At 37.8% G+C, this 20,246-nt stretch overlaps 1 protein-coding gene across 2 annotated transcripts in view; it reads right to left on the reverse strand.

The window, feature by feature from the left end:
* Positions 1-20,246, reverse strand: part of LOC150091210 (ankyrin repeat and BTB/POZ domain-containing protein 1-like) — a 309,182-nt gene that overhangs the window by 135,701 nt on the left and 153,235 nt on the right. For both annotated transcript variants that reach the window (XM_090382805.1, XM_090382813.1), the window contains one exon: positions 19,660-19,705. In XM_090382805.1, coding sequence (XP_090238931.1) covers positions 19,660-19,705 — 46 coding nt within the window. The remainder of the gene's footprint in view (positions 1-19,659; positions 19,706-20,246) is intronic.

Raw genomic sequence — 20,246 nt, forward strand, 5'->3', positions numbered from 1 at the left:
TATCAAAGTTATTCCCTGCATCCAGTTCTTTTGTGACTGCATCATAGTATCCAATCAAGTTGGTCAGGCAAGACTTCCCCTTAACAAAACCATGCTGTGTCTGAGCTATAACTGAAGTCTTGTCTAAATGATCCTGCAGTGCTTCTTTAACCAGTGCCTCCATTAATTTTCCTGGAACAGAAGTTAAGCTCACAGGTCTATAATTACTTGTGTCAGCCTTTGATCCTCCTTTGTGAATTGGGGTCACATTTGCACATTACCAGTCTATGGGTACCTCCCCTGAGTCCAAGGAAGCTCTCATAATTATGGCTAAGGGTTTGCTTACTTCCTTTGCTGCCTCCTTTAATATAACTGGATAGATCCCATCCACCCCAGGTGCCTTTCTTGTGTTTATCTTCAACAGTTTCTCCTCCACTTTACTCCCAGTTATTTCAAGATTCTGTAGCTTACTGCTAGAGTTGAATTCACCTCTGGCATTCCCCTCGCTGAATAACTCCTCATGTGTGCATGTCGATGCAAAATATTCATTTAGTTTGTTAGCTACCTGAGCAGGATCATCAACACTTGACCCATCAATATCAAGTGGACCAATCTGATTCATCCCCTTCCTTCTAGAGTTTACATAAGTAAAGAACTCTTTGCTGTTTTTCTTTGCATCCCTTGCCAAGGATTTCTCGTAATCTGCCTTCGCCTGCCTAACCTCCTTTGTAACTTGGTTGCATATCAACTTGTATCTATCATAGGCTTCTGTGTCATATGTTAATTTGTATGTATCCCATGCATTTTTCTTCTCTGCCATATGCCTCATTAGTTCATCTGACATCCATTTTGGCCTAAACCTTGAACAATATTTCTTAGTTGGTATGTAAAGCCTAGTAGCTTCCAAGATAAGTTCTTTGAATGCTTCCCATTTTGAATTTGCTGTTGGTAACATCATCAGTTGGTCCCACTGTATAGAATTTAAATACTGTCTCAGTCCATCGTAGTCGCCTTTACGGAAGCAATAACCCTTCCCTTTACCCCTAATGGTAGTTACCTCTTTGAGTAAATCCCACTTCAGCACACTGTGATCACTGCCACCTAGTGGTTCATTTATCTGCAGATTCTTAATGCATGAAGAATCACTGCTGATAATCAAATCAAGAGTATTACTCCCTCTAGTTGCCTCCCGAACATGCTGATGTAGAAAACAATCATCCAATAAATCCACAAAAGTCCTGCTAGTGTGTGAGTAACCAGCCCCCAAATTCCAGTCAATATCTGGGAAATTAAAATCTCCCATTATAAGACACTCTGATTTACTGGCCCACTCTATTTCCCTGTACAGTTCCTTATTATACTCATCAGAGTCATTAGGCCTATAGCACACTCCTACTCTCAATTTTGATCTCCCAATGTTTATGTCACACCAAACTGACTCCACACTGCACTGTCCAGCGATGTCGACTGGCTTCACTTCCTTGGTTTTTATGTGTTTCTTAACTAATAAAATAACCCCTCCTCCCTTCCTATCCTGTCTATCCTTTCTGTAGACGTTGTACTCCCCAAATTCCAGTTCTGCATCCCTTATATCTGTGTGACACCACGTCTCTGATATCCCAACAATATCTGCCTTCGATGTTTTGAGCAATACCTCAAATTCATCAAATTTATTTACTAAACTCCTAGCATTGGTGTACACGCAAGTATACCTGCACCTGTTTGTAGACGTTGTACTCCCCAAATTCCAGTTCTGCATCCCTTATATCTGTGTGACACCACGTCTCTGATATCCCAACAATATCTGCCTTCGATGTTTTGAGCAATACCTCAAATTCATCAAATTTATTTACTAAACTCCTAGCATTGGTGTACACGCAAGTATACCTGCACCTGTTTCTATTCTTAGCTACCTAACACAACCCATGTGTTTACTTGTACCGCAATGGCTCTCAGCAGTCTCTGAAATACCATGCATCTTGTTTTTCAGGCTTCTGCTCATTCTAATAGAAGCAGTGCAAGAATCTCTTTCACCTCTGCCAGTGGCTACTGTCAATCTATTGGTCTTTGTCTCCCCCCAAGCTAGCAGTATTCCGACCCACCTAACACTGCCTCGATAGCATCAGCAAATATTCTTGCACCCTTTCTATTTAAGTGTATCCCATCCCTGTAGAAGCAATCTCTCCTGTTAACAAGTACAGTCCAGGCTGAAAAAAATTCTACCTCTTGAGCCTTGCACAATCTTTCCAGGGCCGAATTGATTGACAAGGCTCTCATCATATACTCCCTCCTATCGTGTCTGGGCAGAATTGCAGACACTTTCAAATTCAACCCTAATTCTCGGCTTTTGTTCAACAGTGACCTGTACTTGTTAAGTAATTCTGCCGGTCTCCTACTCTTAATATTATTATTAGTGCCAACGTGTACAACTATATCACCTTTTTTGCCCTTAAAAGATGATATTCGCTCTACAACGTCATCAACCTTTGCCCCTGGCAGCCATACCCTGGTCCTGTTCCACCTATTCTATAGTTGATTGGTGGAACAGACTTCCATCCCTTGTTGTGGAAGTTGACAGCCTAAATAAATTAGGGCTCAGCTGGACAGGTATTTCGAACGAACGTAGAGGTGAAGTAGAAGTGTTTTTTTTTTTTAGGTTGATGCTGCATAAGCTTGCTTCCTTGAATCATATACCTCTACTAATGCTAATATGGCACATGGCTTTGTTAACGGAAAATCATGATTAACTAACTTAGTGGACTAATTTGATATGGTTACTCATGAGCTGGATTTAGGGAACAATTTCAACATAGTTTATTTGGATTTTAGCAAAGCATATGCCTTGATCTCCCAAGGGAGGTTACCATATAAGCTTGAACAAATTGGGATTACTGGTAAGATTCTGAGATGGATTGCCTGTTGCTGCATGAGAGAAGGTAGACGGTTATGAATAATGGATATTCTTCAGATTGATGTGTCAGGAGTGGGATCCCTCAAGGATCAGTTCTTGGACCACTGCTGTTTCTTATTTTCATATGTGACATCGATGAAGGGATAGAAGGCACAATGTAAAAATTTGCAGACAACATAAGGCTTTGTAGAGTCATTAATGATCAGTGACAAGCAGCACTCCTTCAGGATGACTTGAACAGACTTCAGTTATGGTCAGAGAAGTGGCAACTATGTTTTAATGCAACTAAATCAAGGTCTTGAGGGACAGCAACCCCCAAATAAATTATACAAATTATACACTTGGTGGGGTTTGAATTAAAAACAGTAGAGGAAGAAAGGGATCTGGGAAAGTTATGATATGATATGATATGAAGATATAACATTTTTTGAAATGTGTAAACAGCCAGCCAGAAAAGCCCGTGGGGTCCAAACAATGATTTATCAAACATTATCCTACTGTATTAGTCAATTGTAAGACCAGATTGGAATACTGTGTTCAAGTATTGAGACCTCATCTAAAAAAACAAATGTAACTTCTTGAAAGGGTCAAAAGATGAGCGACTCAAATGGTAAGATTGTAAGTGACCTGTTTGAGGTTTATAAGGCTGTGAGAGGGATTAGTAAAATGAATGAAGGAGGAATTTTTACTGTTATAATGAAACTATGAGCCATAAATTCTAATTACAGGAATTGAGGTTTAGAATAGATTGTAAGATGTTTTCTTTTAGCCAGTGATTAGTCAGGTTATTGATTACTGGAACAAGTTGTGTTTGCAGGTAGTTGAGGCTGACAGTTTGAATAAATCAAAGATCAACTAGATAGTTACCTGTGTGAGGAGGGAAGCATATAATTTGTGTTTTCTTATCTACACCTGGTGGTTTTTTTTTTGGCAGTGCATCAAAAGCCTGTGGCTTCAGTACATATGGTAAATGTGGTAAGTGTGGTCTTTGAGGTTCTCTAAAATATGACATCCAAGCCGTACTTGCTCCCTGGGAGTCTAAAATGCCGATGGAACTGATATTCGGGTGACATTCAAGTCAAGTGGACACAATTTTAGCAAAGCCTGGACGGTCTGTGACAGCCAAATCCTCTGCTTGCACCTTCACGATGGTGGGACTGTTAGTAACCCTGGGTATAACCCCATGCACAAGCACACTGTGGGTGCCTACCCAAATGTGAACCAATGTAAGCAGGGGTTGAGGTGTGGTGCCCACACCTCATGGAGGAGTGCCACCCCCTCTGTGTTACCAGTCAATACTAGGTCGTAGATGATGCTCATCAACCAGTGCAATACCACCACTTTGCTTATTGGCAGCTTGAAGTGACGGAACCCATGTTTATTCTCCAGAGCTAAGTTCTGGTCAACCCTTCCCAATCTCTTTCATCAATACAGTATGACTGATGACTTTTGAGGTTTTGATGAACATCATGGCGAGATCCAATCTTCCTAACATTTTGAGCGTACAGCTCTAAAATGGAGTTTGCAGGCCGGCCGCTAGTTGGCACACTGGACCGAACCTATTGGTAACTCTTTAGGAGGCTTCTGGATCAGCTAGTGTATAATCTTGCTACCTCTACTCTGCCAAATAATGGCTGGAGTGAGTAGTGTGTGTGTGTGTGTGCGCGCGCTGGGGGCATTGTCGAGGCCACGTTATGTCAAGGATCTGGATATATTCTTACCATATGTATGCCATATCCAAAAATTTCATTACTTCATACAGCATGTTCCCCCCCCCCCACTTTTTCTTACTATTGAATACACAATGAATCATCAAACTAACAGAGTAAGCCTATCTGCGAAAAGATCTAAACCTCCCAAACACTTCATAGTTCATTTCACAAATATACGTGGTCTCAATTCTAATCTCAACAATGTCCATTTCCACTTGTAGTCTGCCAAACCCCATGTACTTTTTCTGACAGAATCTCAGTTATCGGTTGATTCAACTACTGCTCATCTCATTTGCCCAAATTATTCGCTGTATGATTCCTTTTGTCTCAAAGGTGATACTTGTGCATATGCCCATTCTGATATTCCCTGTCAGAGACTTGGTAATTTGAAATCTCCTCTTTTCGATCATCTCTGGCTTAAAATCTCTCTACCTCATTCTGTCAAATTCATCTGTTGTCTCTACCATTCTCCCAACTCCACTAATCACTTCGAGCTCTTTGACTTCCTCTCTTTGCAACTTGACTTTCTCCTGTCCAACTTTCCTAACACTGAGGTAATTTTCCTTGGTGATTTTAATGTTCACAACCCCAGTTCAGCTGGCTTCCATTTTCTAATCACACTGACCCAGCTGGTCGAGATGCTGAGGCTTTTGCAATTACTAATAACCTTGCACAGATTGTTCATTTACCTACAAGAATAATGGGCAATCCTAACCATACAGCCAACACGCTTGATCTTTTTCTCACAAACAATCCTTCTAAGTACACAGTCGAAGTGAGTGGTCCTTTAGGCACCTCAGATCACAACTTGGTGATTGCCTCTTCTATAATGGAGCCTTTATGTCATGGCTATTCCCAATCTCGTGTTGTTTGGCATTACAAGAATGCAAAATGGGATAACCTGCAAGATTTCTTTTTTTCTTTTCCTTGGTTGAATTACTGTTTCAAAACTTCTGATGTCAACGTTTGCTCAGATCGTGTCAGTGAAATTATTCTTGTAGGAATGGAATCCTTTATCCCACACTCCACGTTAAAATCTTGTCCTTTATCTAAACCTTGGTTTTCCAATAAATGTGCTAAGGCTGTTCAAGAGAAGAACGTTACATATCATAATTGGATTGTTTCCAACTCTTCAGTTTCATTTTCTGCCTACACCAAAGCTTGCAACAATTGTAAAGAAGTTATTAATCAGTCCAAACTAGATTTTGAACAGGATAAGAGTAGAAAACTTGCTTCCTGCCCTAATGGCAGCCGAGTATTCTGGTCTCTTGCCAAAACTATTGGCAGCAAATTTTGCCCATCTCTGCTCCCACCTCTGTCAAAACCAGATTGTTCTGTTGTCAAGGATAAAGCTGACCTGCCAGCATCCCATTTTTCTTCCAACTCATGTATTAATGATCTTGGTAAAACACCTCCCTCATTCCTAGCACGCTCCATGCAATGCTTCCTGTGATTTTCCGTCAAAAGGATGTCGGAAGGATTTTGACGAATCTTGATGCTTAGAAAGCTCCAGGTCTTGATGGTATTTCTCCACTTTTTCTCAAAACCTGTGCTCCTGAACTTACTCCTATTCTTTGCCACCTTTTTTTCACTTTCTTATTCCAAAGGTGTTTTTCCTTATGCTTGGAAATTTGTTCATATCCAGTCAGTTCCTAAAAAGGGTGACAAATCCCTCCCATCCAATTATTGTCCCATTGCAATTACTTTTGCTCTTTCTAAAGTAATGGATGTTTGTTGTTAGTTTGTTATTTGGTTTTTAGGAGCATTAACAACTAAGGCCATATTGCTCCGGGAATATGCAGTGGTCATTCCCTGACCTTTCCGCATCCTCCGTATCGGGCTCGAACCCCGATCTAATCAAGGAGCGTGTGCTATGCACTGCTGCTCCTTCCCACCTGGCTACGGAGGCGCCTTTCTAAAGTAATGGAGAAATCAATTAACCGCCATCTCTTAAACTACCTAGAAACCTTCTGTCTGATCAATGATCACCAGTATGGATTCCATCATTGTCAATCAACTGGTGATATTCTGGCTTATGTTACCCATTTATGAACAAATTCAATGGAAAAGTTCGGTGAAACACAATCAGTTGATCTTGATATCTCAAAGGCTCGTGTTTGGCAACAGGTCTTCTAAGTAAGCTTCCATCTTATGGTTTGCAACTGTTTTTTTGTAATTGGTTATCCAGTTTTCTCTCTGATCGCTCACTGAGGGTGATGGTAGATGGCTCTGTCTTCTAACTTGCCCACTAATGCTGGTGTTCCACAAGGTTCAATTCTTTCCCCCACTCTTTTCCTCTTGTATATTAATGATCTTCTTCCATTGACTGGAAATCCTATCCATAATTTTGCCGATGATAGTACATTGCATTCCACTTTCCATTTTGAGAAACTTTGCCCTGCTCAATCAGCTTCAACTTCTCAAATATTCAATACTAATTCCTTAAATGCCAATCTCCAGATAATTCTCCAGTGGGCCAAAGACAACTTAGTTGATTTCAATCCTTCTAAAACTCAGTCCTGTCTTATACCTTGCAAAAAGATTCTTCTGCTTCTATGCTTATCTTTGGTGACACACTGATTTCTAGGCAAGATGATATATCTCTTTTGGGCATTACTTTTCTTCCAAACAGCTATTCCCTCTGTACAAATTGCAAATCCGCCCTACCATGGAATATTGTTCCCACAACTGGGGCGGTGTCCCCAAAACCTCTCTCAGGCTTCTAGAATCCTTTCAGAAGAGGGCAGTTAGGTTACTTAATGACTCATCTCTAAAAGAGTCTCTCCACTCGCTGTCTCATAGACGTACTGTTTCTGCTGCATGCCTTTTCTACAGGTACTTTCATGCACGGGCGTCCGCAGGGGGGGGACAAACAGGGCACATATGCAAATGTAAGTTTTAAATTTTGCACTTTTAACAGTTCTTTGAACTGGAAAATGGAAGCAGCTGTTAGTTTTATGTTTATATTTTATGACTGTAACTTTGTTTTTTTCAATTTCAGCAGAATTAATATATATATATATTTTTTTTATGTGTAAAAAAACAGCACATTTAAATATTTAAACTTTTTATTCAAGTTAAAAAATTACATAAAATAAGGTACTGCAATCCATTAAGAAAAGAAGCAATAATAACACATCACAAGTAAAATTTAAAAATAAAAAAGAATTACTTTTTCCGGAAACAAAAAACAAAGTTGGTGACTGTCAGGTTCTGCACGACTTTGTTTATTACAAAAAGGGGCATGACTACTTCTAGGTTAAGAAAACATACTAAACTTTTAATAAAAATAACAGGAACAAATTGGTTATTGTCTATGTAAAAAACACATTCAACTAAGCATTTGCTTCTTTTTTTTGTGTGTTAGGAAAAGAGTTTATCATTATCAGCAGTAAATAAAAGAAATATCAATAATTGATAGATTTCATTTGATATGAGTCTCCAAAAAAAGAACTATAAAAAAAAATTATGTTTAAAGAAACAGCAAAGGCTATTCAAAACAAGTAATAAAAAAGGTTTAATTATAGCACCGTGGTATAATTAATCACTTAGACATATTCCTTTTCAAAGTATCCACCCCAGAATGCAAGAAACTTATGCTAAGCCGGACCCATGATTGAAAACAGATGATCCACTCTTCAAATGATTCTTCAGCAACATCTATAATTTCACTTCTAAAGCCTTTATATATTTCTCAGTCAATGAAAATTGACCCCCCCCCAGAAGTTCTTTCTTGGAGGCCTTTGTCATAATTGAAGAAAGATCTCCTCCAAGATCTTTCTCCAATTATGAAAGGAGCCAAAAGTAGCAAAGTCTCAAATATGAGCTTTGGGAAAGATATGATTCAATTCTGATATCTTTTTTGCTGCAGAAAACTGAAACGACAGCATGACACATGCAGGTGTACAGTTCAGTTATCCATTACTTCAGACATTGTGCCGACATGTAACGTGCCACTTGGGGCCTAATTTAACTAAGCTTCAAGTTGTGTCTTGCAAAGAGATTATTCAAGGGTGAATTGAAATTAATACTGAATAGTAATTTATCAGATTATCTTATTAACAAACTGCCCTTTAGCTAACATACTGAGTTATCAGTAACTTGAAGAGCAGGTTCATTAAGTTGGGAAATAATTTCTTTTTATTATTTATTAACAACTACCCTTTAGATTATTTACTGAGTTATCAGTAACCTGAAAGGCAGTTTAATCAAATTTGGAAATAATTTTTTTTATTATTATTATTATATATAATAATAATAATAATAAAAAAAAAATATACGAAGTAAGTCTAAAACAATATATAAATAAATTTAGAACATCTACCATACTGTTTTAAAAACACATTATATTATGAAAACTTTACAAAACAGTTAAAATAATAATTGACACAATTTTAGTTACCAATTCACAATGACCAGCAAAATAGATAAAATCACTTGATTCACATTTTACGCTTCTTCTTCGTCTGTCGTTTGTACTCCAAATCTGGAGTATCTCTTGTCACAGACCAGCAATAGCCAGCTAGTTGCAGAGTTCCATTTGCCTTGGTATCACTTCTCCATTGCTGAAATGTCCTGATGGAATCTCTTGCTATGCTCATCACATAATGTGCCACAGTTTTCAAGTAAAAAAATCCAAATGGGAGTGAAAAAGGTATTTCTAATGACATGTTGCAGCTTAATTTATGGTATGGTGATTGCACAAGCTGTTTATAGTGCTGCTTTGTTGTTTCTAAAACGTTTGTTGCTACAAGTTTGAAAGCATCCCAGGCCACTTTCTCATAATCATGACAGATCTGGTCAAAGTATGATGTGGTCACAAAGGAACTGGATGCAGGGAATAACTTTGATATCATATATTTGGACCTTAGAAAGGCTTTTGATACTGTTGCACATGGAAGACTGCTGCACAAATTGGAGCAGTGTGGCATTGGAGGCAAATTGCTGCTATGGATAAAAGGATGGTTGAGTGGCAGAAGACAGAGAGTGGTAATCAATGGACACTGCTCATCATAGGCTAATGTTATTAGTGGAGTCCCTCAGGGTTCAGTATTGGGTCCATTGTTCTTTTCTGTATTTATAAATGATATTGATGATGGTATATCAAGCTTAATGTCCAAGTTTGCAGATGATACGAAGGTTGGCAGGGTTGTTAAGGACACTAATAACAGTATGTTGCTTCAAAGGATCTAGAAAAGTTGAGCAGATGGGCTGACAGGTGGCAAATGAAGTTTAACCTTGACAAATGTAAAGTACTACATATGGGAAGCAGTAACCCCAAAGTGACGTATCAATTCTGTGATACTACACTGACAGTGGTAGACAACGAAAAGGACCTGGGGTAATTGTGCAGGCAGATATGAAGTTTTCTGAGCAGTGCAGACGGCCTGCAAGAGTAGCTCATAATGTCTTGTCAATGATATCCAGGAATTTTTCTAGCAGGGATAAGGAGGTGAGGTGATTATCGCCTTGTATAAGGCAATGGTCAGGCCACAGGTTGAGTACTGTATACAGGTCTGGAGGCCTGATTTGAAGAAGGACGTAGAGCTGTTGGTATGAGTACAGAGAAGGGCAACAAGATTAGTGAATGAAACAAAGGGTTGCTCTTATGAAAAAAGGCTTAAATTTTGCAAATTACAGTGTCTGGAGACTAGGCACCCGCAAAGTGATCTGACTGAGGTGTATAAAGCCTTGAATGGTTTGTGCATGCTCAATGCTGATGGGATTCTTCCTCTTGCTCAGAATTATCACCTGAGAGGGCATAAATTCAAATTGAGGAAAGACAGATGTAGGATAGATGTGCAGAAATTTGCCTTTAGCCAGCGCGTAGTTGGTTGGTGGAACAGACTTCCATCCTTTGTTGTGGAAGTTGATAGCCTAAATAAATTTAAGGCTCAACTGGACAGGTATTTCGAATAAATGGAGGGGTGAAATGGAAATGTTTTTTTTTTTTTTTTTTTTTTTTTTTGGCTGATGCTGCGTAAGCTTGCTTTCTTGCATCATATGCCTCTACTAATGCTAATGCTAAATGCAGCAGAAACAACCTTTCTCATATCAGTTAAGCATACAAACCGTAGCAAGAATGGGGAAAAGTGTGATCTAACAGACTTCAAAAGTGGCATGGTAGTAGGTGCGACGTGCTGGACAAAATATCTCTGAAAAAGCAGTTCTCTTGAACTTTTCACGTACCACAGTTTCAAGGGTGTGTCGAGAATGGTGTAACGAACAGAAAACATCCTCTCAATGGCACTCCTGTCGAAGAAAATCGCTTGTTGATGAGAGAGGTCAGAGGAGGACGGCTAGAATTGTGCAAGCAAACAGACTAGCCAGAATGTCGCACATCATGTCAGAATACAACCTTGGTACGCAGAACAAGATATCACAACAGACCACTAGTTGCACTTTCTCATGAATGGGCCACAACAGCCAATGGTCACATCGCGTACCTTTGTTATCAATGAAGAACAAGAGAGAACGCCTCCTGTGGGCAAAGCAACACCAGCACTGGACTATCAAGGATTGGAAAACAATTGCTTGGTCTGACAAGTCGAAATTCCTGGTGCATCATGTTGATGGAGGGCTCAGAATTTGGCGAAAACAACATGAATCCATTGACCCGTCATGTCTGACCTCTACTGTGCAAGGTGGTGGGGCAGTGTTATGGCGTGGGGAATGTTTTCTTGGCATATGTTGGGTCCATTGATACCCATAGATTCACGTCTGAATGCCACATCATTCCTAAACATCATTGCTGACCAAGTGCATCTGTTCGTGTTGACAGTTTATCCTGAGTCAGATGGTTACTTCCAGTAGGATAATGCACTGGGGCACAAAGCCCGAATCACTATGGAATGGTTCCAGAAACATGAAAATGACTTTTATTTGCTGCAGTGGCCTGCTCAGTCTACTCAATCCTATTGAACATCTTTGTGATGAGCTGGAAAGTGCTGTTTGCTGCAGGCCTACATCTCCATCGAATCTCAAGGAACTGCGTGATACACTCACGTCTGCATGGTACTCTATTCCTACAACGTTTTCAGCCTCTTGTTCAATCCATGCCTAGATGAATTCAGGCTGTTTTGAAGGCTAAAGGAGGCTCAACACACTATTAGGTAGGTGTACCTAATAAAGTGGCAACCCAGTGTATAAGTCTGTCTCACCACAAATCTGCCATTGGTACTCCTTGTGAGTTCATGGATTCAATAAGAAGCTTCATGATTCTTTATCATATGATTCTTTCATAGGAATTGTCCTCTCCTTGGCCTATTGGAATTTATGATAGTTTGTTGCCATTATATAGTAGCACTGCTTTTAAACTTAATTTAGAAGAATCGATGAAGAGTCTCCAGTCTTGACGATTGTGGTCTATATTAAGTGAGTCCATTAAAGCATTGATGTCAGTGCAGGCAACGTTATTTTCTGTTTTAAAAAAACTGGTTTACATTATCTTGAAGGAGATTTCACTATTGCAGTCTTGAACCTAAAAGTTCTGCCTTATTTTTTGGTAAATCAAGATCTCTGATAAGATCATTTAATTCATTTTGCATAATTTTGTGTGGCTCTTCAGAGGGGAAATTGTTAGTTATGTTGCTTTTTTTTTTTTTAGGAGCATTAGCAACTAAGGCCATATTGCTCCAGGAATATGCGGTGGTCATTCCCTGACCTTTCTGCATCTTCCGTATTTGGTGGTGACGGGCTTGAACCCCGGTCTAATCAAGAAGCATGTGCTACGCACTGCAGCTCCTTCCCACCTGGCTACGGAGGCGCCAGGGGAAATTGTAAATAAAAATCAGGATCTGTTGATGTGGAGAGTTCAGGTGATTTACCTCGGTCATCACCTGACTCTTCATTAGATTCTACAGCACATTCAGCTGGTAGCTCATGAACGGAAGTCCTTCTCCATGGTGTATCAGTCAAATAGCAGATGGTATATGTGGATAGGCTCTCTGAAGGTTCTGTCATGGAGGAGAACATTCAGAATGATCTGAAGGCTCTCTCCATATCATACGCACAGCAAAAGGCATTGAGTGGCCTTTGTGCATTAACCAGCCGCTGAGATTAGAAGCATAAGTATTGCAGTAAATATGAAGCACCCAGCTTTTGTCTTGGTTACCAACCTTGCAGTCAAATAACAGTTGTATGCTTTTATTATTATTATTAGTAATGACACACTTCTGTGATGCAAATGTCACTTCACCACACATATAACAAAAATTATATGCACTATTCACACACTTTATGTGGCATGCAAAATTCTAAGTTTTTGCTTAGTTGAAAACAACAAGTGTAGTATGCTGATGCCTGGCTCAGAGAGACTGCTGTGTCTATACAGGAAATATTCATGCATGGATGGCTACATTGACAAACAAACTGGACCTCAAGGCCAAATTTCCCCAAAAATCAATCAGAAACACACTGAAAGTGACATGTATTATTATTATTATTATTATTATTAGCGATATGGTGCAAGGAAGCCTGAGGCTTATGCTGCACCAGCCAAAAAAAATTCCCCAAGTTAGAAGGAGGAATCACCAAGAAAGAGAAGAATGATGATATCCAGCTCAGGACCCTAAGTGTGCAAAGCCCATACTCACAAGATGTGAGCCCCTGGGATGGATATAGTACTATCAAAACTAGAGCTAATAATCCATTTTAACTGTCATAATCATATTTTGCACATTAATATTAGTCAAAATTTACTCATTTTATTACAAAACAATTTACATTTGACCAGTATAATTTAAGAGTAAAAATTAATCGAATCCTGAAGATTATCAGATTACCTGATAATCAAAGTTATCCATAAAGGATAATTTTAATAACTTTGAAAGTAATTTATTATTAGTTATTTATTATTATTATTTTTTTGTACATTATGTTTTCTAGTGCATTAGTGAATTTCTAGTGAATCACATAGTGCACTTGTTATTTGAATCACATAGTGATTCAAGAAACAAGACTGTTAGAGCTGACCACAGAAAATGGTGCTAGTGACACATACTGGAAGAAAGCTACAGCAAAATTGGTGAGAATTTTGTTGCATGTGATATAAATATTATTTACAGTAAAAACAAGAGATAAGAAAAATTAAAGTTGTTACTGCTATCAATCGTAATGTAGAACTCGTATTAGCTTAAAATATTTAAAATCTAAATTATTAATTAGATAAATATAATCTGGTCAGTTAGATCTGAAACTAAGCAGTAGCATTAGCAGGAAAAGCGGTAAGCAATACAGCAATGATGGCAAAAACATATCAACCAAAAAAGGAAAGCTTTAATACCTTTTAGATCATATAGTAGCAATTAAAAACCTATAATTTATTAATAACACTCTTTTATTAATTGCAACTTGATCATCAAAAGGTAATTTAACTTCATAGTGTTAGAGCATTAGCCCCAAACAAGAATGTGAGATCAGTTGACTGGAAGACAGTGAATATTGTTTATATCCATTGCAAAGCAATAGTGAAAGAATTAATGAGAAGCAGCTATTTATTCCAAACACAGAATGGAAGAATACTAGCAGAATTCAGTATATGAAATTAGGTGGTTCCAGTTGTGAAATAAATTAACGGTTGTGCATTAAAAGTTCTGTGCATTAAAAGTATCAGCTGTGAGGCAAATCAAAATTTTAAATAAAAGGGCAATGCTTTAAAGAAAAGCATTATCCTTTTCATATATATATATATATATATATATATATATATATTTTTTTTTTTTTTTTTTTGTAAATAATAGTATTAGTAACGGCCATATGGTGTAAGGAAGCTTAAGCTTATGCACACTAGCCAAAAAGAAAAAGTAAAATAATAATAATAATAATAATAAATAATAAAAGAAAAGGAAACAGACAACTATGCACTTCCATCCTCCTGTAGGTAACAATCCAGCTGAAATTTGAATTTCCCAAAACTGTCAGCCTCTACCACTCACTGTAAGTAATTTATTCCAGTAATTTATAACTCTCTGGGTAAAATAAAACTTTCTGCAATCCAGTCTAAACATCTCCCCCATAACTTGAATCTATGACACCCTAGTTCTAGAATCATTTATAACTGTGAAAATTTCATCCTCATTCATTTTACTTTTGCCTCTCAGAGCCTTAAACACCTCAATCAAGTCTCATCTAAGGTGCCTAGTTTCCAAACTGTGCAACCCACAACCAGCCTTATATAAGGGCATTATGGATTATAACATCCTTATCTCTACTAGCAACTGTTCGATAAATCATTGATAGGACTTCCATGGGCCTTCCTTGCAACCTGTCTACAATGCTCAAGGAACTTCATGTCTGACTGTATCGTAACTCTCAAGTCCCTTTCTTGCACTAATGACTTTAGTTCAACTCTACCAAGTATATAAGTTATTCTGGGGTTACTATTCCCCAGGTGTAGGATCTTGCACTTTGCAGGATTAAAGCATAGCTGCCCCTTTTCTGACCATCCCTAGGTTCAGAGCCGGATTTAAACTTTTTGTGACTCTAAGCTATAACATGTATGAGGCCCTTCACTGGTTCACTGTGACGATATTAAAAAAGAATTTTTAATGTGGTGTGAGGCCCCTTGTAACATGAGGCCATAAGCTGTAGCTTGTTATAGCTTATGTGTAAATCTAGCCCTGCCTAGGTCTATCTAGGTCACTCTGAAAAAGATCTGCTTAGCGGTGGTCATTAACTACTCTACCAATCTTTACATCATCTGAAAATTTAGACACATGCTTTCTATCCCTTCATCAATGCCATTTAAGAAAATTAAAAACAACACTGGTCCCAACACTGATCCTTAGGAAACCCCACTTCTTACATTAACCCAATCTGAGGAATAACCATTTATCACAACCCTCTTCTTCCTGCCTCGAAGCCATCCTACTATCCATCTAAGGATTTTCCCTGTGATTTCAACCTGTTCCAGCTTATAAAGTAACTGCTCATGTGAGACTGAGTCAAATGCCTTACTGAAATCTAAATAAACAATGTTGAAATTATTCCCTACATCCAGCTGATGAGTGACCCTGTAAAAATAGCTAACCAGATTTGTTAAATATGATTTTCCCTTTACAAAACCATGCTGCATATCCTTTAGAATTCTATTTCTATCTAAATGATCTTGAATTCCACCCTTGTTCATTGCCTCCATGATTTTCCCTACTGCTACTGAAGTTAGACTGACCGGTTGGTAATTTCCCACTACACTCTTAAAACTGCCCTCATGTACTGGAGATAAATTGGCAATTTTCCAATCCAACAGAATCTCTCTCTCTCTCTCTCTCTCTCTCTCTCTCTCTCTCTCTCTCTCTCTCTCTCTCTCTCTCTCTCTCTCCTGAGTCCAGTGATGCTCTCATAATTAGCCTTAATGGTTCAGTGCACCCACTTGCCACCTCCCTTAAAATTATAGGGCATATGCCACAATCCCAACTTGCCTGTAGGCTGGAAAGTTTTTTCATTAAACAATTATGTGAAAGTTCAATATCATTAATTACATATTTTTCAACTTCATTCCCATAATTTCTCACTGACATAAAGGATTTTTCACCTGTAAATATCAATGCAACAGAGTTCATCGGCAGCATCAGCTGGGGTATCTAATACTATCCAATGTCCATTACATAAGGGTCTGATCTGATATGTCCTTCTCTTCTTTGCTTTATATATGTGAAGCATTCCTTATCCCCACTCTTTGCTAGCAATTTCTTATAATCTGCTCTTGCAGCCTAACCTTTTCTGTGGCCCTATTACAGATCTCTTTGTAGCTGTTATAGACTTCAGTACTGTTTACTGCTCTGTAACTTTTCCATGCCATCTTTTTCTGCTCAAGTAACTTGGCAACTTCATTATTCATCCAACTTGGAAGCCTCCTCATGGAGTATTTTTTTAATGGTATATATGCATTCAAGGCTTCTGTGATTAATGTTTTAAAGGTATATCATAATTCAATTGTATTTGCTTTCTGTGAGATATCTATCCAGTTAATAGAGGCCAAGTAGCATCTTAAGTCATCATAATTTCCTTTTCTGAAATTATAACCAATTCCTTTGCTTTTAACTATTGCTACCTCTCTCTCTCTCTCTCTCTCTCTCTCTCTCTCTCTCTCTTTTCATCGTCCACCACAGAACTCCGTAATCACTTCCTGCTACTGGTTCCTGTACTGTCAGCCCTATTATGTCATCTGGTTGATGGGTTATGATGAGGTCTAAGATATTCTTTTCCCTGACACTTTGGTACAAATAACACTCATCTAGTTGATTTAAAAATTTTGTCCCGCACATGCTTTTAATAAGGAGCATGATCCCATCACCCCTTCTATCTGCCCTATCCTCCCTAAATACATTGTACAGTAAACCCCCGCTATTCGCGGGGGTTACGTTCCTGAGAAATGTCGCGAATACCGAAAACGCGAATACTGAGTTATGGCTCCCATAGTAATAAAGGGGTTCCGTTCCAAAGTATGAAATATATAAGAAAAACTAGTCTAAAATTTTGTCTATGTATGTGTTATATGTACCTTCATAATATGACTATGTACATAGACAGTAGTGAAATGCAAGCATATGGCATCGAAATGAAAATAAGAAACAATTTAATATTAAATGTAATATTTATTAGAAATTTCAAACAAATCTTTCAAACCAGCACCTTTGCTGGCTAAAAAACTTATCCCGCCAGAGCTATCACCAGTTTCGCTAAAGTGTTGATAAAGGAGTTTTGCCTTTTCACGAATGATGAGTGAACTTAACGGAATTTTATTTTGAGTTCGGTCTTCTATCCACAGATTTAAAGCCTTTTCCATATTTCCTAATTTAACATCACGAGTTACAGAGCAAATTTTTGAAGCAATTAGCGCGTTTTCACGGACACTACGGCGGATTTTTTTTTCCGATTTTTTGATTGATCGTAACGATGACTCATTGATTTTATAATGTTTTGCCACTGAGGAGACGCTTTGACCATTAGAAATTTTGTCTAATAACTCAATTTTATTCGCTAATGTCATCACCTTCTTTGATCTTTTCACATTTCTTTTGTTATTCATGGCCATATTTTTGTACGGGTTAGAAAGAACTTGTCCATAATCAAGTCACTTTCGTCCGTTAACACACTCGAAAAAGTCTGTTTTACACTGCAAAACGGTAGATTTATCACTTTTGTAAGCATATCAATTTATAAATTGATAAATTTATTTAATTTATAAGCATATAAATTAAAAGCAAACGATAAAAACTTCCATTGCAAGCGCATAACACATACTGAACAAGGATTAGCGAGAAACATCCACGCTCGCGATTTTGTCACCCCTCTCCCCCCACCCACTGAGCGCTGTTTTGACGGGGAAAGATAATTGTAGCCACGCCCATGTTTTTTATGGCGGATAATATTCACGGCGCTTTAAAATTCACATTTTTTTAGGTTTCATTTTATATTAAATCAGCGATCGCGAATACGCGAAACCGCGAATACAGATACCGCGAATAGTGGGGGTTTACTGTACATAACATACTGAAACACATCATCCCCTATTTCCAGGTGGCACCACATTTCCATAAACCATATTATATCAGCGTTACCTGTCCTAACCAGCAATTCAAATTCACTCATTTTATTGATTACACTTCTGACATTATTGTACAGACAATTAAGACTAATTAATTAAAATAATTTCATCAATACAGCATTAAGAGATGAGTAATATAAAGAATTAAGATAATTTTGTTCTTAATTAGTTGTGAATACTCTGTGCTTAAGTTTAAATCATTAAAGTAATCCTTGCAATAATGGGCATTACTTTATAGCCCACCCTCATACATTTTTTTGATAGTACAGAAATAATTATCAAAATCAGATATTAGGAGTTTCAAAAAGACTCACTCCCCACAAGAGAGAAGCCACAACTGCACCCATATCTCTTAATTCTTCCATGCAAGAAGTTTATTTAAAATCATTTCCAATTCTATATAAAGAAACTCAGACTCAGCAGTGCATTATCATGAAGAAAAGAATGTCCACTGAATCTTAAGCATAGTCCATTGATGTGGAATGTTGTGACATTGCACGTTGGTACAAGATGACTAATGGCTAAAACAGATTATCATTACCTTTATGGCACTCTTTGTTTCAGTTTTTTTTTTTTTTTTGTGGATTGCAGAACTGATTTTTTCCATTGGCTGTTAAAGTAATCATTACAACTTTCATTATAAATAATGAAAGTTGTAATGAAACAACCATAATTTGTCAATAGTAATGATTATATGTAAAAATACATTGGAGAGTTCTTTAAAATCCATTTTTTGAAGTGGCTTTTGAAGAGTATCAAGAAGATCAAAGAGGTTTGTTTGTTTGTTATTTGGTTTTTAGGAGCATTAGCAACTAAGGCCATATTGCTCCGGGGATATGCAGTGGTCATTCCTTGACCTTTCCGCATCCTCCATATTTGGTGGTCACGGGCTCAAACTCTGGTCTAATCAAGAAGCGTGTGCTACGCACTGCTGCTCCTGCCCACCTGGCTATGGAGGCGCCCATGAAAGAGGTGACATGGTACTTCTTTGATCAAGTATTAACAACCAGAGAACCCAATGTTTGCACATTCATTTCATTTCTAAGCCAATCTTCAATACTGCACATACATCTAATGAAACAGCTGTGCAAATAAAATCAGTAGCTGTGGGTCAGTAGGCTAAGGATTGTCCCATTTGATGTTCAGCAGCTGTTTCCCTGCCTTTGGAAACAGCTGCTGAACATCAAACGGGACAGCAGCTGTTTCCCTGCCTTTGGAAAATGATTTATGTAAACTGAAAATACTAGCATATGCTTTCAGTCAAGGCTTCTTGCATTGTACAGAATGTTTTGTAGCTTCCCTCAAATAAATTCAACATGCCTACACCACTAGTGTTTACTTATAATTGATGATACCAACAAAAGATGCATTATCATGAGACAGAACAATGCTATCAATATATGTACTTTGCTGTTTTGCCATTTCTCTCTTTTAAATAAGTAGTTTTATTTACAGTCTTATTACTTTTTTTGAACAGCCCCAGTACCAGTTAACATACTTATGATTACCTGTATATAGATACTGAAGTATGGCTTGAAATGGTGTAGCTTTTATCTAGGAGGGAAAAAAAAATGTAACAGAGTTATTTTATACAATGCATATTATAAATTAAATTTAAAAATAATAAGTTTAACAAGGTTTAACTCTAATAGAAGTGAAAATATATATATCTGTTTGGTTCTTATGGGGTTTTTGGTCCATTCATTACTCTGGTCAATGTGTGCCAGATCCTGTTGGTATCATCAATGCATATTATAAATTTAATTTAAAAAAAAAACAAAGTTTAACTCAAACAGAAGTGAAAATATATACCTCTGATTAGTTGTTATGGGAGTTTTTGGTGCATTCGTTACTCTGGTCAAAGAGTGCCAGGTCTTATGGTATTTATAAGTTTACAGGCCAATCTGCAAGTTGTAGGATGAAAAACTTTGAATAATTCATAAAGAAAACTCCACTGAAAAAATAACAATCTGCAGAGTATACCCACATTTGCTGTAAAGTATTGCAGCAACAAAGCAAATAAACTGCTAGAAAAAGCAAAGCTCTTCCAGCACTACAGAATTCTGTGAAGCCAGTCAGGCTGAACTTCTTTAGC

This window comes from Mastigoproctus giganteus, chromosome 1 (genome assembly GCF_048544385.1).
Source record: "Mastigoproctus giganteus isolate SK-2022 chromosome 1, ASM4854438v1, whole genome shotgun sequence".
NCBI classification, from domain to species: domain Eukaryota; kingdom Metazoa; phylum Arthropoda; class Arachnida; order Uropygi; family Thelyphonidae; genus Mastigoproctus; species Mastigoproctus giganteus.